Raw genomic sequence first — 27,076 nt, forward strand, 5'->3', positions numbered from 1 at the left:
AACTTTTTAGCAAAAAAGTTAAAAAGCTACTAAATTAGCCAAAAAGCCAACAATCCATACCAAAAAGTCAAATATTCTCTTTTCTCTCTACTTTTTGCATATTTTTTCATAAAAAGTCAAAAACTCATCCCAAACATACTAGTTTTTTTTAGCTCATATTTTAGCCAAATAGCCAAAAAGTTACTAAATTAGCCTGTTCCCAAACGAGGCCTTAGTCTGCAAAGCTTTCCAAATTTTCTTTGTGGAAGTGTAAGTGGTGTCATACAAATCATAAAATTGATCAGCAAGGCAATTTAAGAGATAAAAGAGACATTTGTACTCATCTGTATTATAGGAAGCCACTTTTGCTTCATGTGCCTCGTAGTCTTCATCATTCATCTCCTCGGTTGGGATTTTGTTTGGATTCTTTTCGGTAAGAACATATGCAACTTTCAAAAGGCTAAGGTAAAAAAGAACTTTTCCTTTCCACCTCTTAAAATGAACTCCCTTGAACTTGAAAGGCTTATTGAGATCTCCAATTCCATCATTGATTTTTTCTGGTACTTGTTCCATGTTTGATCTCCTTAAAATTGTTGGTGAAAATACCAGAAAAAATTATATTTTATTGATAAATGATGCAAAAAAAAATGAGATACAAATAGATCAGGCTGAGGTACGGATATCTCGTTTTCTTTAAGGAGATCAAGCCCACTGCGGTAGGAAGAACCCAATACCGATGCAGCAGTTACAAAACTATGACTTGTCCCCTCCAGGATACAACAGCCCAACCACTTGTCGTATGGTTTAGGCCAACTCTGCACAAGATGGTGAACCTAAAGCTCCACCAATAAAACACCCTTCTTTGCTAGTAATCTCTCTTGTATAGAAAATAGTTGATGTGTTAGTGGTGTAGAAAAGAGTAGATGCGAGGGACTATTTATAGGCCACTAGGACCTTACAGTTACACCAAAAAATAATGACCATTAAATAAGAGAAAATGGTTACACCAAAATAATGACCATTAACCAAGTTCATGAATTCTATTTAACCTCCATTTATGACCAAGAGGTTACCAAAGTAATGAAATCCCATTTATGAAAAAGATAAATCAATAAATAAATATAAGATATTAAAATGGTCCAACACTTAGGAGTAGTTCAGGTTGTAACTTAGGAGTAGTTTCTTTCATTGTAATTCGTACTTGTTGAATGAACATAGGTGATTTCAAATTGAAATTGCTTTTTCTGTTTGTTTAATCTACCTTGTTACTATCAGTTGATATAAAACAGTTTGTTTTTCTCTGATTTACTTTGTTACCATTAGTTGATCCAAAGAAGTTTTCATTCTTTTGAGGCATTAGAACCAAAATCACAATTGCTTGATTTTTTCCTATTTAAGTTGTTCAGTTTGAATTAATGCTTGATTGCTGTCGATGTAGACCCAGCATAATTTTTATTAACAATATCATATATGCATATGTGTGTTTTTGTGTATGTGGTGATTTTTTTTATTTTTTTTGGCTCTTCCGATAATGAAATCTTAGTTCCGTCCCTGTGTATACATAAAATCCTCCTATGGGTGAAGTGAAAAGAGAAAGAAATTAAAGAAGAACGAAAATATATATTCAATCAAATAATAAGGATCTGAACTTGAAAATCTTAGCTAACAAAAAGGAGCACTATATATAGAAATTAGCTACCAACCTAATGACTATATGAAGTATTGAATTACATGAAATAAATGAATATATATTTAAAATAAAAATTAAAAAAACAGATTATTTTCATGGCTGCTTTTTCTGGGTGTATATATAATCAACATGGGCTGCTAGTGTTCTTCTCATCAAGCACTCTTCTTCTCCAACTCCTTCACAACTCTCTTCCATCTGATCAACTCTAGCATCCTTTGAAAAAAAAAAAAAAAACATAAATAAAATTAGCAAAAGATCAATTTAAGAGAAACCCACACATATTTTAGTATAAAAACCGATAAATATGAGTAGTTTAGGAAATTAGCGTACCCTATGTTGTGTTTTCATCGGAGTAATGTGGTGAAATGCAGGCTCTGGCCGAGCGGTGCATGTTAGCGTGAAGAAGAGGAGGAGGGCTAATATGCAAAATGTGCTGACCTTTGACATCTTGTTTGATCTCATGAAATGGTTTTAGAAGAGAGAGACATGGACGAGGATGGAGTGTGTGTATTTATATAGCCAATTGCCATTGAGAGGGGCAAATATGGAATTATAACATAGTTTTATCACTTTTGCACAAATAATAAAAAATGCTAGAAAAATAATCAGACGGGCTCATAAGTTGGGTTACTCTTCTTGGGACATCCTTGTCGTTGAAAATTATGAAAATCTTCTAGAAATGTCATTGCAATGGATTTGTCCAGTTGACTAGAATTTTTTTAAGGACGTCAAATGTTACACTCCTCTGTGTTATAAGGGCCATGAGGGACCTCCCTAGTCAGCAATTGCCTTGGTGAGGTTTTCTCGTTTACACTCCTCTCTCTCTCTCACTTCTAGAATTATATATATATATATATATATATGTATTATACCCAAAAAAGCAAAAAGTATATATATATATTAGAAGTATTATCAGATAAATAAGATTGTGAAATATTAATAAATAAATAAAAAAGATATGAAATATATGATTGAATTCAAAATTTAAAAACTAAAATTTTTTATAAATCTTGAATTTATAACTAACCACGTAACTGACGCAAAAAAAATAAAATAAATAAATAAATAAAAATAAAACAAAACAAAACTAAATGTAGCAATTGGGGTATTTGAAAAAATTAAAAATATAAGACATAAACACCAATAAAAGACTTCTTTTTATAATAATATAGATATATTATTTCTTTCTAATGTATCAAAAAAAAAAAAAAATGCTAATGACCCACAAAAATGTAGTAATCAAAAGTGAAGAGGATTTTTTTATGAGTCTCAAATATTTTCAGTAAATATAAATTGACAAAAGGTTCAAGTTAAGTGTGCATCATATTGTTTATTGTTAATAATTATAGAATAGAAAAGGAAAAAAGAAACGTAAATGATGAATTCCATTAGAAGGCATTTGTATCACCATGATGATTTTGTTGTCATGCTTATAGGTCCATATACAAATTAAATGAATTATGAAGGACCACAGGCAGGCATGATAATAATGCACGGGACAGGTTCATGAAAATTGAATGAGACTTGTATTCAATGATACACCTTCTCTTTGGATGAGTAGTGAAATAATCATGATATATTATTCTGAGAATAATCGTCCATAACTCATCAAATTTATATTTATATTATACACTTCACTTTTAAAATAATTTTTGAAATAAAAAATCATGATAAAACCCTATTGTTTCAAATATTCACAATAGCTTCTTCTTCTTCTTCTTCCTTAAGGACAACTGTGCCCATTATATCGTCATCTTTAGAAATGCAGTTGAGGATTTGTTGGGCCTGTAACTACTCCATAATCGCTCATGGGTGGTCACGTATGTAAATTTTATTAGTTTAATTGTTAGATTAGTCCGTGCTCCCGTGTGTAAATTTTATTAGTTTGATTGTTAGATTAGTCCATAAACGCATGTAGATTTTTCACATAATGAAATACAAATATGTAACAAAGGATAGATTTCATATAAAATGGATTCCACATATAATACTCACTTTTGAAATTATTCACTACTAGCCATAGATAAATCTGGGTCATTTATTTATGTGCAGCAAATTTGTCCCTAGTTGATTGGTCAAAGTGGGACATTACCTAAGTTTGGGATAATTAAATAATTCGTATCCTTCGATTATTTTTCTCCATTCATGTAATGGTTAGGAATAATCATTCAAATTTTATTTTTTTATGAATAATATATATTCCCATTAATTATCAACAAAAAAAACCCTCCACTTTTTTTTTTTTTTTGGGATAGTTTTATTCACAAGTAATTGATTTTTCGCAATTGTGACTTGTGAGATATGTATACTAGGTGAAGGTTGATTACAAAGAAATTGGTAGTTAGGAGGTGCCCCTACTTTCTTCAAAAACATTACTCTAAACATTGTGGTTTGGATCATTAGCAAAATAAATTGCTTCAACAAATAAACAGATTCAAATAATGCATCCTGGGTATTGACCGACCTAAAGATTCTTCCATTGTGAATTGATGATGTTGAACAATCTCAAAAGTCAATAATCCCAAATGGCAAACAATAGTACAACATTAAGATGATCAGCTAGTGTCTATTCAAAGTCAAAATAGTAGTTAATTCTTATCTCATTGCTAGTGTCGATCCTCTTTGTATTATCTCATTCCCCTGCTAACTCTATTAATATATAAGTAACTAGACCTAATTTAGTTGGTCATCACGATTTTTTTAAACATTTAGTCTCAAGAGAAGGTCATCGGTTCAACTCTTCTTAAGTAGAAGTTGAATTAATGAGACAAGTATTTGGTACTTTGCAAGGGTGAAAAGGTTAACTCCCACAATGACCTCTAATGAGATAGAAGAGACAGATAGAGAGAGGATGATAAGGAGTGTGGTATCTCCTTTCACATGGTCTATTTCATATCATTAGAAGTGAGTTGAGTAGGGGTGGTCGCGATTCGGTTTTGGACGGTTTGTGGATCGGTTTGGACCCGCCTGAGTGTATGCAATTTCGGAAAAATTTAACCCACAACCGCCCGCAGTGTAGGTTATGATTTGTGCGATAGGATTCGTGGATGTGCGAGCGGTTATGAACGATTTGCAAATTAGACTTTGTTCCTTAAAAATTTATTTTGAAACTTTTTTTTTCTCATTTTGTAAATATTTATCTTGGGCCCTTTTTCCTCCATCTTCTAAAATACTCGAACATTAATAATTAATGAATTAAAACTTATAAAATTAAAAACACAACAAAATTAATTCCAAATACAAACAAATCATTCAAAATCCTAATCTTTTAAATTAATTCATAAACTAACATAAGCATATCTTTCAAAATCCTAAATTAGATCAACAATCTCATGCACTATCTACTACCCAACAATACAATTAAAGTAAAATCATTCAGAATTCTAAGCTTACTTACAAGTAATTCTTCATTAACTTTTACATTCATTCAAAATGTAATAATAAAATAACAACGAACCGAGTTTTTTTTTTTTTTTTGAAGTTTAAGTACGGGCTGGTTCTTGCAGAAGCAGGTTAAACCCGCAATCCGCAATCATATCATATTCCAAACTGTATTTGCTCGCATTGTGTCTGTGAAATTGTCTATTTGTATGCGGGTTGATTCAGGTTAGGCGGTTCGGATAATCTTATAGCCAGGCCTAGAATTGAGGATGCTCAATTAGAACTCCCAAATATTTTTCTTTAAAAATTTATATATAAAAAAAAAAAAAAAACTCTACTAATGTATACAGAATGACAAAAAAAATTAAAAAAAATCCATATTGGATCTTTCCTGCAATGGAAATAAATTAGTCTTTTACAAAGGAGTAAGGCTTTTCTAGTACATCATCATATAAGAGGTCTAATTCAGTTCACTGTGCGCCCATTTAGACGATCCATCAGTGAAAAAAATTAAAGGGTTGTTTAAGATGATTTAAATTAGTGTATTTTTTAATTTTTAATATATATATATATATATATGAATAATATAATTTAAATAAATGTATTTATCTAAATACGTGTATTAAGATGTTAAATAAAAAAGAGTTATGTTAGGGATTCCAAATAAATTACCAAATATATTACCAAAACTGTGAGACTCACACAAATCACATGTGTGTGGGTCCTATAGAGGTTTGATAATTTATTTGGGGTCTATAGCATTTTTCAACAAAAAAATTGATGAAATATCGAAAATGGATACTGAATATCCCACATGGTCCCACAATAAACTAGAGAGAAAGCTTGTTATTTACGAAATTTACTTAGTTTTCGTTTAGCATTGGCTTTTTTAATTGATTTTTTTGCATTAGGACTATTTTAGTCTAATTTTTTTAGTCTCGTTTAGTTAGATTTTTTTAATTTTTTTTGATTTTTGTGAGAGAAAAAGTGTAATAATTATGATTTAAATATGATATTTTGTCTTATTAATTTATGTAACTAATTTTATCTTTTTATACTTTTTAACCAAAAATTTAAACCAAACGAAGCTTTAATTGGGCTTCAGTTGCAACAAGTAAGGCACCATTAACCTCGGGGATTGTAGGGGTGTTCTATTCGAATTAAAAAAATATCTCAGTAGGTTTAATTTAAAATTTAGGATAAATTATAAACATACCCTTAAGGTTTACTTAAATTACAAATTATTTTTTATAATTTTAGAAATTATATTATGTTCCTTAATGTTTCTAATTTCATAACAAATACGTCATTTTATTAATAAATCATCAAGTTAATTAATAGTTTTTAATAATATTAAATTTTTATGTCAGTTAATAATTCAGATAATTTTATAATTGTCTAGGTAAATAATTAGAAATTTCACTTTTTTAATTAATTCTATTAAATAAAAAATTCTGACAGGAAGGTATTTGTAATTTTCCAAACTACAAAGGCAATTCGTATTTTAAGAAAACCTCAGGGGTGTATTTGTAATTTATCCTAAAATTTAAAATTTTAATTTTTATTATATTTTAATGTGAATTTACTAATAAAGACAACACATTTTAAATCTTAAAATAATTTTTTTATCATAGTACACCCTAATCAATTATACGTATTCTTCCTATTCAAATCTCTGCTTATTCTTCCCTAAATCAAAATTATTTTCTCTTCTTTTTCTTCCTCCTCACTCCAAAACTCTAATCCATCCCACCAAAACTCACCATTATTATCAACACCATTGTTTTTTATTATTTTGAGACCCTAATTCCTAAAAGAAAGTTTGAACAACATCAAACAATGGATGAGAGTAATAATCAAAATAATTTTTTAAAACAACCTATCAAACATGAGATAAGTATTCAGACAAAAATTAAAATACAATTATTAATTTCTATAAATTTTTTTACATGTCCCACTAGTCACATTAGCCTTCATTGGCGTTACATGTGAATATCCTTCATAAAAGAAACACATGTATAATTATAAAAAGTAACAACATATAGCATTAAATCTAACTAATTATACAGTAGAGATGCATTGATGAATTTGAATGACTGGTAATATAACTTAGAGACTAAGTGCTGTTTTGGGAACAAAATAAAAAGTCACGTTTTTGGATAAAATATCCAAAAATGTAAGTGTAAAATTACAAATTATGGCTTATGACAAAAAAATAAAAAAAATAAATTTCTTATGTTAGGTAAGGGTATTTTGGTCATTTTAATTTGATTTGACGCCATAAATAAATATTAAACTAAAAAGTCAAAAGCTAACTTTTTACCAACTTCCCAAATTACTTTCCAAAAAGCTAAAAAAACTTAGTAAAAAGTCAAAAGTTAATTTTTTACCAACTTCCCAAAACACTCCTAAGATAAACAAGGAACTTGGAGTTCTGCTTAACTTTATGTTCTTTCTACGCACACGCGCACAAAAAAAAAAAAAAAAAAACTTTGTCTTCTTTCTATTATTTTCTTCAGCATTGATAGAGACCCTCTCCAATCACTACCCCCACCACCCCATACACACGTGGTGGGTGGTGATTGAAAAAAAAAAAAAAAAAAAAAAAAAATAGGAAGGAAAAGGGGTCAAAAGAGGTGAAAACATTTTTCTATTTTCTTATTGCGTATTCCTCCATTATTTTCTTTTGCGGCAAATGTTTTCATTCACCAAAGATTCATTTCCGCTCTCCGTTTCCATCTACCATTGATAACGGAAAGTAAAGGTATATTTTTCAAATTATATTGATACAATTAAATATTGAAGACAAAAATAAAACAAGAAAAATGCTTGGGAGCACTAATTAGTGCTCCCACTAATTAGGTGGCAGTGGGTCTCGCCATTAATGATGTGATGTTTTGGTCTTGGAGTTGTGTTTTTTTTTTTTTTTTTTACTTTTTTAATGCATTAGTGCTATTAGTGGTGATGTTTTTAGTGGGATGAATCATTGTTGATAAAACAAATCACCTACTTTTGATTTTTTTATTTTTTCATTTTTCTAATATGTAAATGTGATTTGATGAGAATATTTTTACTATATAAAGACTATTTAATAATGAAATTAATAAGTTAGGAACTAAATTAACATACTTGAAACATTAAATAAGGACTAAAATGACACGTAATGAACCTTTGTGACTATGGCCAAGAAATGCAAACTTGAGCAGCTTGGTTCCATTTTTTTAAAAACACTTTTCAAAAAATTTTACGTTCTTATTTTTTATATTTTTTTTTAATTTTTACTAAATTTTTTAAATATTGTCAGTAATTTTTTTTTATTTTTTAGACACACCTAACATAAATACACCTAAAAAGTAAAAAAAAAAGTATAAAAAAAATCTTTTAAAAATTCCCTAAATATCAAAATAAAAAAAAAACAAGAATTCAGGACATTTTTTAAATATTTTTATGTATTTATTAATTTTTTAAAATATTTTTTCATAATTTTTACTTTTTAGATACATCTAAGTGAAGTGTATCTAAAAAAGTAAAAAAAAAAAAAATTAAAATTTAAAAAATATTCACTAAAAAAAAAATACAAAAATCTGAAAACTCAATTTTTAAAAAACTTAATCCAGTTATTGATTACATCAAAATATCTTTAATTATTAATAAACACTTTATTCATTTTAACTATTAATTTGTACAAATTGACCCATTCAACTGTGAAGAAGTGAAAAGAACACATTTTTCTAGTTGACAGGGTTAAAATATATAAATTTATAAATGAAAAAATAAAGTAACCAATAGTTGAAAAGATGTTGGTAACTGATATTTTTTTAAGAGAGATTTATGTGTAGGTCTTAATAGGTGGACTTATTATTCAATAAGGCCTATGATAATTAATGATATTTTTTATTAAACACTATTAAAAAAGGTCACTAATTGTTAATTTTCAGCGACTACTTGAAAATTGTCACAAAATATGCCACCAATCATAAGTTTTAGTGATAGTTTAAAAAATCATCACACAAAAATGTCACTAATTTTTAATTTTCAAAGACAGTTTGAAAAATCCATCACGAAAAAAGTCACTAATTGCAAGTTTTAGCGATAATTTATAAAACTACAACAAAAAAAAAGTCGTTAATTGTTAATTTTTAGCGACATATAAAAAATAATCATAAAAAATTATTTTTAATGACGATTTGGCTAAAATTTATTTTCAATAAAATTTAATAAAAATTAAATTTAACTATTAGGATTGATTAGTAATTTATTATTTTTTTAAAACACATCAAAGAGAATGGTAGAAAGATAATGATAGAAGAACTGTAAATTGTAATAATGTTAGTCACACACCCACTTCACTCACAATTAAACAAGTTAGCCAAAACATTGGACCCACCCACATGCATAAATTCTAGCAATGTATGACACCAAAATTGATTATATGGTGTCGTATGGAAAGGGACATAGAAGGGTCATAAGCATACAAACTTTCTAGATGCATGCATATTTTTAGGAATATGACATGTATATCCAGTATCGATACATAATTCATGACTCTCCCAACCATACAATCTCATCCAAATAAACATGTACAACATTTAATTTGCTTTCTAATCCCATTAGGGTTGTCATGTACATTTTTCAACACACAGACAATAAAATTGAGGGGACCATATATGACATGATAGAAACTTTCAAGATAATATGTATGATATGACCACCAGGGGTGGTGACATATTGATAAGGTGTGTTACATAGATTCTTATATTTACACTAGGTATTTTGTTTATTAGATATAATATAATTAAGAATGTTAGATATAACTTGATTGTTGCCTCGGTTAGTTTGAGGTGATTTGTTTACTAAATGAGAATCTAATTAATCATTTTAACAGTCTTCGATTGTTATATATGAGTATCTAAAATAAGAACGAAGTGGGTGTTTGTTGTTCTAATCATTTGGGATCGTCTGATATTTTGGATACTTAGACCTTCTAATTTTATATGATATTCAACGAAAAAATGCACATTTTCACTAATAAAGAAACCTTTCACACTTCTCACATGAATGGAGTATATGTAATGGATATAATTGTTTAAGGCATTTTTCTATACTCGTATCTAACTTTTGAATTCATATGTTATATCTTAATATTTTGATTTAAAAATATCTAACTTTTGATACTCATACCTAAGTCCATATAATATGACAACGGCTTAGGAGGACACATGTTTTAATCTCTAAGACAACACTTGGGGTGAATGGACCACCAGCTTTGCCAATATGCATGCCCTCGATGGATTCATAATTTGTTTTTATCGAGCGCCTGCAAATTCGCAGCATAGGCCATCCTGTATAACTCCCCGTGGTAGGTTGGTTGTGTACAGTCAATTACAAGATTGCCTGGACAAAAATTTGCCTTCGCAAATATTTTATTTGTACCCTCCAACATTCTTAGATTCGTTCCCAACTTTAAGCTGTCTTCTATCATTTATAAGATTGCCTGCACACAAGGGTGATATCTACTCTCTCTCTCTCTCTCTCTCTACAAGCGTTCAAACTTCTATCAGCTAGCTCAAATTGCCAGATGTGTAGTTACTATTCCATTTATTACTATTGCAACTCTGCAAACCTCATCTCTTCCTTGTTTGAGCTTGCAACCATATATGCTCAATCCCTTAATCTCTTAAGCTCCAATCCAGACGTTGTTTTTAGATTTGATGACTGCTCTTTCTAAATCAAAACCAGTGGTGTCTATGGCACGGCTTGCTCAACTTCTTGAAGAGCGACAAGAGCCTTTTAAACTTGAAGTTTACCTCTCAGAAAGGAGATACACGAAGAAGAGCTTCGACAGAATAGGTAGTCGTAAGGTTAAGTGGAGAATTGCAATCCCAAATGGCTCAAAGATCCTGAAATCGGCTATCAACAAGCTCGTTTCCTACAAAAATTGCCAGAAAAGTGTGCATTGCAAAGATAGAGGCATACCAGCTTTTGGGAGGGGAAATAAACAGCAGCATAATTCAGTGAGAAATTTCGCATCCTTGGGTTTTCCTTTGCCTTGTCAGAGCACTTTTCTAGCCTCGAAACTCCACAACCTGAGAGAATTAGAGGTAGAAAACAGAACTTACTTTGAATTTACATGGTTGGTCACCAAGAAAACAAAACATTTCAAGTTTTACTTGATTTCTAGCTTTAAATAGTTCAAATCTACTTAAATATACTTGTATGAAGCTAGCTACAACAATGTTTAACAGGTAGCTACAAATACAAAAGACAGCAAACAGCTCAGTCCAGTGTCTGTACTAGAAGAACTGTCATCCAATGAAGGTTCTCCAGTTAATTTCTTATTTCAATGAATGTTAATTTTTTTTTTTTTTTTTTTTTTTTTTTTTTTTTTTTTTTTTTTAAATCTGAAATTTCTTCATTATGTAAAATGAAACCCTTCTTTCTGATAAAACAGCTCAACACTTTCTTGCAGCAAAAAAAGAAGAAATCAAACCAATTTCTGGTTTCAATTATCCAAGAAAAGCTAAATCAACATACCTCTGCGAATTCCTTATACAATCATTGACTGAGAAGCACAATTGTGTTAGCAAAACAGAATTACAAGATGTCAAGTACAGTTCAGATCAGCACTTGAAGCCCAAACAGGTCTCAATGCAAACGAAGCAGCTTTTGTTCAACTGTGTGACGGAAGCGATGGACACTTATGGAAAGCAAGGAAGAAGGCAGAGGAGTGGTAGAGAAGGCTTAGGACCGGAGGAGTTTGGAAAAGTAATTTGTGAGCAAATTTCCTTATTGGAAGAGCAATACGGAGATGTTAAATATATAAACCAATTGATAGATTTGAATGGCACGACAGAGGAATGGAGAAATTTCCAACGATGGAACAAGGAAATTGGAAAAGTTATAGCCGATGCTGTGTTGGATGATATTATCACAGAAACAATTAACTTTGAGGTATATGATAATTGAGCTATTCAGAGAGTCAGATTTACCTATTCTGTCCAATGATTTGTTTTGTCTTCTCTCTTGTTCTACACTATCATGAATTAAAAAGAAAAAAAGAGATCTATAAACTACCAAAATTTCCAATTTTCCAAATTAATGCATTAGTTTAACAGCTTCATCAAGTTCAGCAAAGTTAATTAAATTTTAAAAGTGAATTGACATTAAATTTTTGAGACATAGTTCAAACCCATGACTGTGAGGTCATTCACGCCAAAATCAAGGTCTGCAAAATTCAGCTAGTGTGCCGTTTTACTACGTTTCTTATGCAAAAATTATATAAGTTTGATATGTGCACAGCGGAACTAAAAATAACTGCCATAATGCCTTTAGCTACAAACATAATCAGGCACACCAATACTATACTGTATTTATCACCAAGAGAGGAGAAAAATAATCATAGCTTTATTCTTTAGCAGTGTCAAACCAAAAAGACAAAAATAATTGTTAAAGGCTAATAGCCCAAGAAACACAAACCATTGTTCACACGTAAACAAGAAGAAATAACCCAGAGAGTCGGCCCAGGTGCTGAAGCGGCTTGCCTTGGGATAAACTGTAAATCTGGACATCCTAATTCAACTCCTCATGTTGCGCCCATCTTAATTGATATACATAGTTTGCATGAGACGGCTGGCAATCGGGATTTACTCTGAAAGGGTGAATCAATAGCTTGAGAGTTCCTCCTCCGAACATAAAAATAAACAAGAAGAAATTGTTCACATACAAACAAGGAGAAATCAAGAGACTGACCTTTCTCATTTTCATCAGTGTACCCAAAGCATGAAACAGTTGTATGAGGGAAAAAAATTATGTAAAAATATTTGTGTAAAACAAATATGGATTAAATATTTTTGTTTTGTTGCTAACTTGAGAAAAACAGACTTCTGACAAGGCGACCAAAAAGCCCAATACTCCAATTTTGACACAAACATTCACACAGGCATTTCATCAAACATTTGTGAGCATATTTTCCATCAGACTCAAACCAAGGATCTATAACAAGAAACCAACCATACTGATTTTTGGCTCAAAGTCCCCTAGATTTATGTGATTTTTTTATGTCATCCAATAAATTTCACTGTTTTTTTTTTTTTTTTTTTTCAATTCATATAACATAGTACTTGCAAATTTATACATACAAATGTAAACACGAGCAAAAGATAGGCACCACAAAATTTAGGATTGGGATTTTCTTGTGGGGTTATATTAATCTCTTGTCCGTATTTCCACAACCAAATCCACCTGTAAAACTTCTACAAATTTCTAGATCAGTCTCCCACTTTCTCTCTTCTCAATTAAAATTCACTCCTACTGCTGTAACCCATCATGCTCTCCCTCAACTTCAATCCAATTCTTCATCTACTCCTTCAATGGCCACCCTTTTCACTACTTCTTGTTCATTCTCTTCTTCTCCCTCATGGGTTCTCAAGAAAAACCCAAGCCCATCTTGTCTGCCTTCTCTTTCCAAACACCCATTTGGCCAAAACACTCAACTCTTATTTTCTCTCTTCTCCACCCCCAATTCCAAAAGACTTGTCAAGTTTTTGGTCAAAGCTGAGCAAGAAAATGAACCCTCTTCTTCTTCTTCCTCATCATCATCATCCTCTGTTGCTGTAGTTTCAGAAAAGCCTGAAATTGAGGATACCCAAAAGGGAGGTGTGTCTGGAGAGGATGAATTGAGGGAGTCAGAGGCTGAGGAGAGAGAGAAACAGCAAGAACTGGACTGGAAGACTGACGAGGAGTTCAAGAAATTCATGGGTAATCCTTCGATTGAGGCCGCGATTAAGCTTGAGAAGAAGAGGGCAGATAGGAAGCTCAAAGAGCTTGACAGAGAAAGCAGTGATAACCCAATTGTGGGGTTGTTTAACAAACTGGTTCGTGACAATTTGGCCAGAGAGAAAGAAATGTTGGAGCAAGCAGAGGAAACTTTCAAGGCTCTTGATCTTAACAAGGTGTTTGTTTCTCTCAATTGGGTTTATTGTTAATATATGACATGTATATCTGCATATGAGTGTGTACACATGTATGTATTTGTTTAAATGAGAAAAGCTAGAAAAATGTGTAATTCTTGTGAGGATTTTGAAATGGCAGTTGAGAAGCTGTTTCGGGTTTGATACATTTTTCGCAACAGATGTGAGGAGATTTGGAGATGGGGGAATTTTCATTGGAAATTTGAGGAAACCAGTTGAAGAAGCCATACCCAAATTGGAGCGAAAACTATCAGAAGCAGCAGGGACGGAGGTTGTGTTATGGCTCATGGAGGAAAAATCTAATGACATTACAAAACAGGTAATTGAAGATTAGGACATATCTAATTGTGTTATTTTTTTTGAAGATTGGAAATTGAAATGTGTTTGTATATGTGTTTTTTTATTTATTTAGTTGGAAATCACAACCTAATTTAAGTGATTCATTTCCTATAGACTGCACTTGTATCTCTATAATTTGTCCTTGATGACTAATATTACTAGCATCACAGAACTTCAAAAAAGTTTAAACAATTTATTGCATAGGCTAGAAGGATTAAAATCCAAGGGCCTATTTGGTTGTGATTCAGTTTTTTGTTTTCTGTTTTCAATTTCTGTATAACACAAAAAACTTGTTGGGGAATTGTTTCTGAAAACGATTTTCAGGGAAATTTTATGAAAACAATCCACTTTTAGGAAACACTGAGGTTGTTTTCAAATTATTGAGAACTATTTACTCACAAAAATGAAAAGGAGATGAAAGTGATGGGTGATTTTGAACTTTTGATTGTTTTGTTTTGTTTTCAAAAACATGAAAAATGAAGAGGGAAAAACTAAAACAGAACCATACAGGAGTAGTGTTGAAGGTTATTTTCTTGTAGTTTGGAACTATTCCCATGTAATTTTCAGATTATGACATCCTTTTTCTGTGTTTTATTTTATTGAAATTCATCTTTTATGATCCTATCATTTATAAATATTGTTTTTGAAGGTTTGTATGGTGCAACCCAAAGCAGAGATGGATCTCCAGTTTGAATCGACAAAGTTGAGCACTCCTTGGGGTTATGTTAGTGCAATAACTTTATGTGTTGCAACTTTTGGGACAATAGCTTTGATGAGTGGTTTCTTCCTCAAGCCTAATGCTACATTTGATGATTACGTATCTGACGTTGTGCCTCTCTTTGGCGGCTTCCTTTCCATCTTAGGAGTTTCTGAGGTATGCACATTTGCATTAGGTGGAGTTTGGCGATTGGTTTTTTAGTTTTTTTTAGAATCTTAAAAAGCTGATGCACTTGGTAGTTGCTAAAAAAGTTTTTTTTTTTGTCATTAGTGGGAAGTCAATTTTTTTATACTTTTTTAGTTGCTTTTTTAGCTCAAGACAAACAGGCTTTTGCGTTTTGCCTTAATAAGCAGCTTTTTAGCCCATGCTAAACAGGGCCTAAGTATGTCAAACTTGTCAGCTCACGAGTAGAAACTAGTTCTAAAGTCCTGAGGATAATTTTTATTACTCTATATAAGGTAAAGATGGGCGTGCGTATGAATATTGCAAAGCTATTACATAAGCAAGGACTTGGCCAAAAACTTGTCAATTTGTGTCATAATGCTTTCAAGCAACTCGCATCCTTCGCATAATGAGTACTGGAAGTTTGTCTCTCGTGTTCTGAAGGTTTGTTATCATTTATGTTTTGCAGATAGCAACAAGGGTCACAGCAGCTCGATATGGTGTTAAACTCAGCCCATCTTTTCTTGTGCCGTCTAATTGGACAGGATGCTTGGGAGTGATGAATAACTACGAGTCTCTGCTGCCAAATAAAAAGGCACTTTTTGATATTCCCGTGGCACGCACGGCTAGTTCATATCTAACATCTCTAGTACTTGCAATTGCTGCGTTTGTGGCCGATGGAAGCTTTAATGGTGGTGACAATGCCTTGTAAGTTTTCTTCAATGCCTTGTGAGATCAAAGTACTTCTTGCTAAAAACAACGCCCAATTAGTACACACTAATGTGTATTTGAGAGGAGAAAAAATACAATCATTGGTCTCTAGAAAGAGAATAGACGTAAAACCAATAATATAATGCTAATCTAAGAAGCACAGACACGGTCACGATGACACGGAAATTTTTCAAAAAATATAACACATCATGTGGTGGACACATTCAAAATATATAATTTTATATATTTATTATATCATGTCATGCATATGAATATTTAACTCATATATAATAACCTATGAAGCATGGACACGGCAGATTTCATGCCGTGGCAGTGTCTGACACGGGGACACGTCGGGGACACGGGGACACGTATGGGACACGCCGGGTGGCGTGTCCCTTTAATTTAATTATTTTTTTGCAGGGGACACGGTGGAGACACGGCGGAGACACGCGTGTCCACCAAATCTGGACACAGAGAGCAAAAAAGAAGAGTAAAGGGGAAGAGTAAAAGTCTTGAAACAAACCTGGACTTCGATCCAGTCCAGTCGACTCGCCGGTGACCTCCATCCCCTTCGACTTCGACGATCCAGTCGCCCTTCGACTTCGACGAGCTCTCTCTCTCACCTTCTCTCCCTCGCGATCGCGATCGATTGCTTCTTCCTCTCTCTCTCTCAGTCGCATCTTTATCTTCTTTAATCTGCTGGATTCATATATGTATATAATATATAACTATTATTATTACATTATAATAATAAATGAAGGTATTATTATTATAATAGTTATAAAGGATGCCGCCAGTTATTATTATATAACTATTATATTATATATACTTATACATATTAATAAAAATAAATAAACATGTATATAAAATAAAATAAAAAAATTAATTAGAACATATTACTTAAAAAATATAATAAATAAATAAAATAATTAATATGTATTAAAATAAAAATATTTATAAAAAAATTAAAAAATATGCCGTGTCCCCTGCCGTGTCTGTGTCCCCATTTTTTAAAAATTGGCGTGTCCCGTGTCCGTGTCCGTGTCCGTATGCGTGTCCGTGTCCGTGCTTCATAGATAATAACTTTTTGGAATCTAGAGGAGAATATATATAAATTTACATTGTTTTTATTTTATCATTGAATTCTAATGTTTTTTTATTCAAAATTGGAATATATTTCTTGTGTGGCCAAATGTTGAAAGTGTTCAACAAATGCCCTATTGGACATGACACGTTAGAAGTGTCCGTACTTTTTAGATGCCAACGTATGTGGATAATATGCACATTTGCGTGTTTGTTTGTGTGCTTATTGATTTGATTAAGACAAGTAATGTAATTTCTGGCGTTTGCACTTCAGAGCTATTCGGTTGTTGTTTAATTTTCATTTCTTGTTTTGCAGGTATATAAGGCCTCAATTCTTTTACAATAACCCACTGCTTTCTTTCGTACAATATGTCATTGGACCATATGCAGATGATCTTGGGAATGTATTGCCTTACGCAGTTGAAGGTGTGGGAGTCCCTGTTGACCCCCTTGCTTTTGCTGGACTCTTAGGTGAGTTTGCCGATTGTATAAAATGAATAAAATGTCTTTTTAACGTATAGCACTATTTTATCACGCAATAGATTAAAAATATAGAAATATGGCCATTTCTTGTTGAGCCGGTGTACCTGTAAATTTGAGGTTTGATGGATCCGACCTTTAGATATGCACCCACACCCAATATCCGTATTTGAGTTCATGTGACATAACTTGTAAGTATCTTTCTCTGTAAAATAAAAAAAATAAAAAGAGGACAAAAGCATCAAGTAGCTAAGACGAGATTCTTGATTGCCTCAATCTCACTTTTCTGCAGGAATGGTGGTGACATCCTTGAACTTGCTGCCATGTGGAAGGCTTGAAGGAGGTCGCATTGCGCAAGCTATGTTTGGTAGAAGCACTGCAACTTTGCTATCTTTTGCGACCTCACTTCTTCTAGGTATCGGAGGCTTGAGTGGTAGTGTCCTCTGTTTGGCATGGGGACTTTTCGCAACCTTCTTCAGAGGTGGAGAGGAAGTACCTGCAAAGGACGAGATCACCCCATTGGGAGACGACAGGTATGCTTGGGGTTTCATACTCGGCCTCATTTGTTTCCTTACTCTTTTCCCGAATGGTGGGGGAATGTTCTCTAGTTCGTTCTTCAGTGATCCATTTTTCAGGGGTGATTTGTAAATAGACCTTTTTCTGTGTAGGCAATACTTTGTGTTCTTATGTATAAAACTTTAAATTTTACTTAGAAAAACATTATAATGATGTGTACTGTATTTCATGTAGCTGGAGCTTGGTGTATCTAGGGGTGGCTAATTTCGTGTGGGTATTTCATTTTTATGATATTTCTTCCATTCCATATTCTAGTTTTGTTGCAAACAAACATAGGCTTTCGAGATTTGATTCTTCGCTTTAGCTGATGTTTTGACGGTGGATTTAGAGTATCTCCAATAAGGATAGTCAAAATAGCTATTTAAAATTTTACTTTATTATTTTAGCTTAGTCATTTTTTTAATATACACTACTATCTACTTTAGTTATCTTCTATTAAAATATTCTTATACTTTAAATACTTTTTTTTTCCATCTAAAAATGAAATAAAAAATAAAAAACTTCTTTCAAATTATTATTTTTTTCATTCTTTTAAATATAATTATATTTTTTTGAAAGTTACATTTTTCTACTGTCGTATTTTTCAAATAGTCATATTTTTCTGTAGTCATTTTTTTTTTAATATAAATTTTATGTATAAAAATTGTATTTTAAAGTTATTTTATGAGAAAGAGCTGAGAGATTTCAAATTAAGAAAACAAATAGAATGGAGAAAGAGTGTGCCATAAAAAGAGAGACAAAAGTTTGAATTAAAAAAAGATAAAAATAAATAAAAACTAGTGTACATTATCTCGTCTTTCCTGGCGAGATACTGTAACAAAATGTTAGTTTAGCTTCACATTAGTTAGGCTCTTGAAGAAGAAATTTAAGCTTTTGACTTGCTATTGGAGAATTTTTGGTGAAATAGAGAGGTTGCTGGATATGCTCTTATAAACACTTTCCGTGAGTAAACTGTCTTTCTTTCTTGGGTTGAAAACTCTCTTGTGCTTCTTTCTGAGTCTTTCATGTACCATGTAAAATTTTGTTTTAGGTGGAAAAAAGTCAAAGTAGGGTAAATTACACCGGCTTTTTTGAAATTTAAAAAAAAAAAAACAAAAAATATACAGTAAATTTTATGATTTTAATATAATTATACTAACTTTTTTTTTTAGCAATGTTAAAAAATTTAATATAATTATATTAATTTTTTTAATAACATTAAACGAGAGCAAAATTAGTGCAGATAGTATGAATACATGAATATATATAAGGGAAAATATACATTTTAATATAAAAAAATAATAACACTATGTTTTCATTCATACAATTAACGAATTTTTAATAAAAATAAGATTAGGTGTTGTTTGGGAAGTGGGTTGGCTTTTTGGCTTTTTAGTTTTTTTGACTATTTTAGCCTGGGCTAAAAAGTTTGGTTTGGGAAGGATTTTTTGACTTTTTGGCTTTTTTAACTTTTTTTGTGGGAGAAGAGTGTAATGATTATGGGTTGAATGTGATGTTTTGTTTGTTGTGGCTAAAATAACATATTTTGTCTTTTATGGTTAAAATAGCCAAAAAAAACTTCCAACCCACCTTTCCAAACGGTGCCTAAGAGTTATATGAATTAAAATTTTGAAAAAGGTCAAATAATTATTGTAATTTTTGTGAAATGCCATGGGTGTCAATGTAATTCATCAAAAAACCAATTATTTCCCCGCTGTGTGCAATATTTGAAATTTTGAAGCTTTCATGAAGAGTTCTCTGTACAAGGGTTTGTTAAAAACTTGACAATCAAGTGGCTACTTTAAATCCAGATCCAAAAAAAAAAAAAAAAGTGCACCTTTAAGAAAATTAAGACCCTGCTTGGTTTTTTTTTTTAGAAAAAAAATAGAAACTAATTTGATAAAAATAAATGAGAAATTTATTTATAAATCTCATTTAGACGACTTATAGTCCAATAACTTCACAAAGTATTCATGTGTTCCATCTAATTTCATACATTAGAACTTTGGAAAAAAAATTTTAAGGTCCCTAATAATAGTAATTTAAAGGATAGAGGATACCAAAAAGAGAGGTGATGCATCAGGTCCCTCAACTATACTGCGCGCATTTTTAATTATTTTATGGATCAAAATACCCTTCACAAATCAATACAGAAACTAAACTGGATTTTAACGACTGAGTTCCATTCCAAACATCCAACCATCTTCACGAGCAAGAGAATAGCATAATTAGGGTTTCAATATCATCATCATCATCGACATTAGAGTTTCATTATCTTCTGTAAAAATCTTTCACATTCCTTTCTCACAAATTTCACTAACCCCGTTTTCACTATTCATCGTCATCTCAGTTCATCTTTGTCACATTGCATCTTCATCTCAGGGCATATCAGTTCGTAATCAACATTTCATCCTAACTCTGGTAAGTTTTTCTACAATTCAACGAGTTTTTCTCTGAAAACACAGTTAATTGCATTTTATATTAACCTTCCATTAATTAGGGTTTCAATTTCGTAATAAAAAGCTACATGAATTTGAAAAAAAGTTATTTCTCTGTGTTTTGAACTTATTCTTGAACATGTTTGTGTGATTTTATCTATAAATTTCTTTGGCATTTGAATTTCTCTGGTATTTGCTCGATGTATGTTTCTTCTTTGAATTTTCTCTGGCATGTTTATTTTGAAAAAAAGTTATTTCTCTGTGTTTTGATCTTATTCTTGAACATGTTTGTGTGATTTTATCTATAAATTTCTCTGCTCTGTAAATTTCTCTAGTATGTCTATTTTTCTTTGGAATGTTTAATTTTCTCAAGCATTTCATTTTATGTACCTGCTAAATTTATGTTTCCTTTTTGAATTTTCTCTGGCTATATTTTACATTTATATGTAATATTACTCTCTTGTCTATGTCTAAGTTTCTCTGGTATTTATAATTTTCTCTGGCCACATCATTTTTTACCCTTGTGTGTCTCTATCATGTTTAATTTTCTCTGGTTATGTATGTAAATTTCTATGGCATTTTAATATTACGGACTGGAAATTTTCTCTAGAATGTGTAATTTTCTCTAGCATTTTCATTTTCTGTGCTTGCTAGGTTTATGTTTCTTTCTTGAATTTTCTTTGGCTATATTTTACATCTATATGTAATTTGTAACAATTTTTGAAAATTTCTCTGTCATGTTTATGTTGCTTTGGTTATTTTCTCTGGGAATGAAAATTAGTTGTGGCCACATGTATTTCACACGAAAACACCTATATTGTTAGTGTCTAAGTTTCTCTGGAATTTATAATTTTCTCTGGCCACATTAGTTTTCTCCCTTGTGTCTGTTTGCCATGTTCAATTTTCTCTGGTTGTGTCTGTAAATTTATCTGGCATTTTAATATTATGTGGCTTGCTAGATTTATGTTTCTTTTTTGCAAATTTCTCTGGTATGTTTATTCTGTTCAATTCTTGGTTTCAATATTGTGTAATTTTCTGTGTCATGTTTACGTTGCTTTGTTTATTTTATCCTGCTAATTGTGGAATGGAAATTTTCTCTAACTTGCCATGTTTACTTTTCTCTGTCATATTCATTTTTTGTGCTTGCTAGATATATGTTTTTTTTTTTGAATTTTCTCTGGCTATATTTTACTTCTATATGTAATTTTAACAATTATTGAAAATTTCGTTAGCATGTTTATATAGCTTTGTTGATTTCTCAAGGAATAGAAATTTTCTGTGGTTAGATATATTTCACAAGAAAACAATTAGTACTCTGACATTTAATTTCCAGTGTCTAACTTTCTCTGACATTTATAATTTTACTTGGCCACCTTAGTTTTCTCCCTTATGCGTAATTTTCTCTGACATGTTCAATTTTCTCTAGCATGTTCAATTTTCTCTAGGATTTAATGTTGACATTTTTATGTTTTCATCATTGTCTATAAATGGTAAAACGTAAAAGCAGCAAAACACCAAAAACACCGAGCAAGAAATAGAAACTCTCTTAGTTTTCTTATGATCTTAGATCAAAAAGCAGCAAAACACCACAAACTCCTCACCAAAACACACAAGTCCAAGGTAATGAAGCAACTAAAATCAAGATGAATATCCCAACTTCAAAAGACTCCAGCTCAAGGGGGAAAAAACTTGTTAAGCTCCAAAGAAAGAGAGCTCATTACAACATTCAATATCGATCCAACCTCTCATTTGTTGTCTCTTTTTTTCAAACACTTAAATTCAATTCAAACCAACTTAAAGAGCTTCAGAAGACCTCATTCTGGCATTTGATCCAAGCTCTAACCACTGGAAGGATGGATCCAAGGAAGTCTAGGAAATTTGATGATGATGTAGTTGCAATAATCCAACGTTACAATGAAAAAATGAAAGCATTCACAGTTGGTAAAAAGAACTTGACCTTTACAACCAATGGCATGACCTTGATTTTTGGTTTGCAAAGAGGTAAAGGAGCCATGTCATTAAGATACTCAAAAAAACCAAAAACTACATTCCTAAGGAGAAGATTCCTAAAGGACACAAGGTTCACTGGTCATGTTCTTAAAAATGCCTTGGTCAAAGTAATGAAAGGCAAACAACTAACTGACTTCAAAGATGTAATAATCATTGATACCTTGTACTTGTGTCTCATCTTATTTTTTGCAACAAGTGAGAATTTAATATGGTGGGTTTTTATAAAGTACGTGAAACCTCTTGAATCAATGAAGCTGTATGATTGGCCAGAAGCAATCATATCAACATTAATCGATTTTATCACAACATTGCACAAAACTCCAGAAAAAGTTACGAGGTGTGTCATTACATTGCTGATAAATATAATTTCCATTCAAATTTACAATTATGATACTTACAAATTTGTGTGTTTAGCAAAATTTAATTACTTTAATTTCCATCACAGTATTGGCTATGTGAACATGCAAATATCATTGACTCGGAAGACAGTAACACAACTGACTTCCCAAGATGTGCCAAATGGAACCTACAAAGCTTGACCAAACAGCTGTAGAAGACACCAGTCCACTCTCTTGCACCTCGACAGGTTATATTTCTATCGCCACTGAAATCTTAGTAAAATTCCAAAATTTCTCTGACCACTAGTTTGTTTCCCTCCTTGTGCCTTGATTGATTGAGATCAATTTTCTCTGAACTTTCAATTTATGTTTCTTCTTTGATTACCACTGGTTTATTTCTGCCCTTGTAATGAATTTTCTCTAGAATCCAAATTTCTCTGACCACAATTGTAACACATTAACTTATATGTCCTGATTGATTTTCTCTGATATCTGAATTATGTTAGTTGTTTCATAATTTTTTCTGGCCCATAAAATTATTTCTCCTTGTGTGTAATTTTCTCTGGCCCATAACTTATGTGCCTTGACTGATTGAGATCAATTTTCTCTGAAATTTCAATTTATGTTACTTCTTTGATTAACATTGTTTATTTCTGCCCTTGTAATGAATTTTCTCTGGAATCCAAATTTCTCTAATCACAATTATAGTGACATTAACTTATCTGCTTTGATTGATTTTCCTCTGATATCTAAATTATGTTACTTGTTTCATAATTTTCTCTGACCCATAAAATTAATTGTCCTTGTGTGTAATTTTCTCTAGTCCATAAAATTTTCTCTGAAATTTGTATCCCATTAGTATGATTTAGATGAATTTTATCTGGCCCATAACTTATGTTCTTTGACTGATTGAGATCAATTTTCTTTGAAATTTCAATTTATGTTGCTTTGATTACCACTGTTTATTTCTGCCCTTGTAATGAATTTTCTCTGAAATCCAAATTTCTCTGACACAATTATAGTAACATTAACTTATATGCCCTGATTGATTTTCTCTAATATCTAAATTATGTTACTTGTTTCATAATTTTCTCTGACTCATAAATTATCTTCTTGTCCGTAATTTTCTTTGGCCCATACAATTTTCTCTGAAGTTTGTTTCCCATTAGTATGATTTAGATGAATTTTATTTGCCTTATTTGAATTTTTTCTCTCAATTAATTTTTAACATTTCTCTAATAAAAGAGCCTCCTATTACAGATAGATAACAAGGAGCTAGTTAAAAACCCATCAGAGGAGTTTTTGTCTTGGTAAAAAAAAGAAGAAATAATCAAAAAAGGCAATTGTCAAATTCAAGGAGACATTAGAAGATTCATCTGAAGAAGAATGAGGGAATGTAACACAGAAGAACAAGAAGTAAGCAGTGGAGAAGAAGATCAAGTAAGCAGTACAGAAGCGAAAGTCAAAAAAGAAAATGAAGAAGTAGAAGTAGAAGACAAAAAAGAAAATGAACAAAAAGAAGAAGACAATAAAGAAAAAGATAAAGGCACTGAATCTAAAGAGGAAGAAGAAAACAATGAGGAAAGTGATGAAGAAGAACATAATGAGCCGATGGACCAACATCATGATAGGATTTGTGGCTCAGCAATGCATCAGCCTCAAGAATCTGAAGAATCAAAGGATGCTCAAATTGCTGATCTACATCAAAGACTAAAGGCACTTTCTAAATCCAAAATAGAAAAAGAGAAAAATTGGAATGAATTACTTGCAGAAAAAGACATTGCAATAAGAACCTTGGCATCAAATAACTCAGAATTTCAAGAAAGAGATAGCACAAACCAAATGAAACAAGGATGTTAGAGGTTTAAAAACAAGATGATACAAAACAATTCAACAGTTAAGGTATTCAGTTTCAGAGCTTGAAACTAAAATGCTGGATTGCATGAACAAATTAAAGAACTATCCGTCCAACTAGCAACACAACCTTACCGAACACCAACACAAGTTTAACCCCAAGGTCAGTGAAAATCTTGAGCCACAAAAATTTTTGTCCCTGTGTCAACATAACTCAGAGAAATTTCTATTTATTATAATTTTCTCTGGAAGTTAAATTTCTTTGTCCACATTAGTTTGGCCAGTTTGATTTTCTCTGTCTATTTGCTTATTTGATTTTTGGGGCTTGTTTGATTTTCACTGTGTATAGTTGGAATATAAGTAGAACAATAACCAGCAACCCAGCAAGAACAAGGGGCACACAAACAACAACCAAAGCAAAAGATAAAAGTCTATGGTAATTGGAAAATACTGAATCAAACATATTGAAATATGATCTGTTACTTCAGAGAAATTTAACTTTTATTGATATTTTCACTGTCTACAATGAAAAAAGATCCTACATTAATGATAAAGAATTTAAAGGCAAAAGAAAGGAAAGAAAAGCAGCAAGATCCAGAATTTTAATATCCCAAAGTTGCGAAAGTGACTAGAGGTTCAAAGTAAGCTGCAAAGCAAACAGAGCAAACCACCAAAGACAAAGAAGTACTTGATGCCAATGAGTACGTCTTGCCTCAACCAACAAGCATCAGAAAATCTTGGGTTTTTCCACAACCTCTACCGGTTTCAAAATTGGTAAAAGAACATGTAAAAGACATCTTGCAGCACAAATCAAATGTGTCTGAACTCAAATAAGTACAACAAATAAAATAGAAGATAACAAACAACAATTTACTAACTTATATTGCATTAACAACTGTTAAATCCCTTCTTTGTCATCTTGTAGGGCTTTAATCTGGACAAGTGAGTTAAATCTCATTACCTTTGAAGATATTGGAAACCTAATAAAGGAAAAAAAATTTGCCAACAATGTAAGTCTTTCATCAAAATTTCTCTGTAATGTTTCATTAGCCTTTATAAACCAATATTACAATTATAAATGATATTTTTTAGGTCATTGATGGCTATGGAGAGATCCTATTTGCTGATCAAAGGAGAAAAGGACAACAACCAACTTCATTTTTTTTCACATGCACGAGCTTGGTATGTTACTACTCTTTTATTTGATTTTCTCTAGAATTTATTTACTACTTTCTCTTGTTAAAATACTTCTTGAAACCAATTGTGTCACTAGTCTAATTTTCTCTAGCTAATTGTGTGCATTTAAAATTTCTCTGTGTGTATATTTCTTAAATTCCTGTCATTTCAACTTTCTCATAACCATTTTTTGATTTTCTCTTAACGCAGAACTTCATCAAGATAATGGAAAATCAAACTTTCCGAGTCTCATTATTTGACAAGCATCTTGAAACAACATGGAGAAACTACAGGTTCCTCCATTTCCTAATAAAGACCAGAGGCAATGAGAAGCCAACAGATGGAAATCATTAAACCTTGCTAGTCTTGGACAAACAACACAAGTTATGGAGGTACTACAACTCACTAAGGCCAAGGAGGGATGATGCACAAGACAAATATATCAAAGATGCAAAACAATTGGTAACGAGTGTAAATTTCTCTAATCCATGATAATATTTATGTGACGATAATTTTCATAAAATCCCATTAATTTGTGTGTAAATTTCTCTGTTATTTAAAAATTATTTTTTTGCAGCAAGATTATGTGGAGAATTTTTTGAAAGCTTGCCTTGAAAAAGAGACACAATCACAACCCTCTTTCAAATTGATAGACTCACAAAACACAAATTATGACTTTGAATATGTCAACAATGCTCCACAACAAGACAGTAACTCGCAAGTTTCATACAGCATCTATAAATAAGATAATCTAATTTGAATGTTTCTTAAAACTAACTATACCTATAATTTGTATGCAGTGTGGATTGTGGCCTCTTTGTATGCTACATAATGAGACAATATAGCAACCATGAACCTATTAGCTCGAAATTGTCAACACGAGACTTAAGGTTGATGAGGGCAGAAATCATAGAGAGATTTGTGACCGAAGTTGGCCGGTCATGGACAGAACTAATTCAAATATCACCAGAAGAAAAACCAAAAGTCTAATAGTGAAAGCACACTAGCGAAAAGAAGACAATGCGCACAATATAATTAGAAATAACCCTTCAATTTGTTTTTTCATACATTGAAGGAATGATGATGTTTAACATATATGTATATATCTTTTTTTGACTAATGTAAATTTCATACCTATCAATAGTTAAATATATATATATATATATATATATATATTTTATAATGCATGC

General features: G+C 31.5%; 1 protein-coding gene and 1 long non-coding RNA gene across 2 annotated transcripts; both read left to right on the forward strand.

The window, feature by feature from the left end:
- The first annotated feature begins 13,114 nt into the window (after positions 1 to 13,114).
- EGY3 (ethylene-dependent gravitropism-deficient and yellow-green-like 3) lies at positions 13,115 to 18,340 on the forward strand. Its single transcript, XM_028226970.2, has 6 exons — positions 13,115 to 14,001; positions 14,141 to 14,338; positions 15,008 to 15,232; positions 15,708 to 15,946; positions 17,352 to 17,506; positions 17,808 to 18,340. Exons 1-6 carry the CDS (start codon positions 13,420 to 13,422, stop codon positions 18,161 to 18,163), a joined length of 1,755 nt encoding a protein of 584 aa, XP_028082771.2. The 5' UTR covers positions 13,115 to 13,419; the 3' UTR covers positions 18,164 to 18,340.
- Positions 18,341 to 22,506: 4,166 nt separating this feature from the next.
- Positions 22,507 to 24,414, forward strand: LOC145819972 (uncharacterized). Its single transcript, XR_014360813.1, has 3 exons — positions 22,507 to 22,855; positions 22,964 to 23,104; positions 24,117 to 24,414. It is a non-coding gene; the product is annotated as an uncharacterized LOC145819972 (long non-coding RNA).
- The last annotated feature ends 2,662 nt before the right edge of the window (positions 24,415 to 27,076 follow it).

The sequence above is a fragment of the Camellia sinensis genome, chromosome 2 (genome assembly GCF_055761805.1).
Source record: "Camellia sinensis isolate YWXY chromosome 2, ASM5576180v1, whole genome shotgun sequence".
In the NCBI taxonomy this organism is placed as follows: Eukaryota; Viridiplantae; Streptophyta; class Magnoliopsida; order Ericales; family Theaceae; genus Camellia; species Camellia sinensis.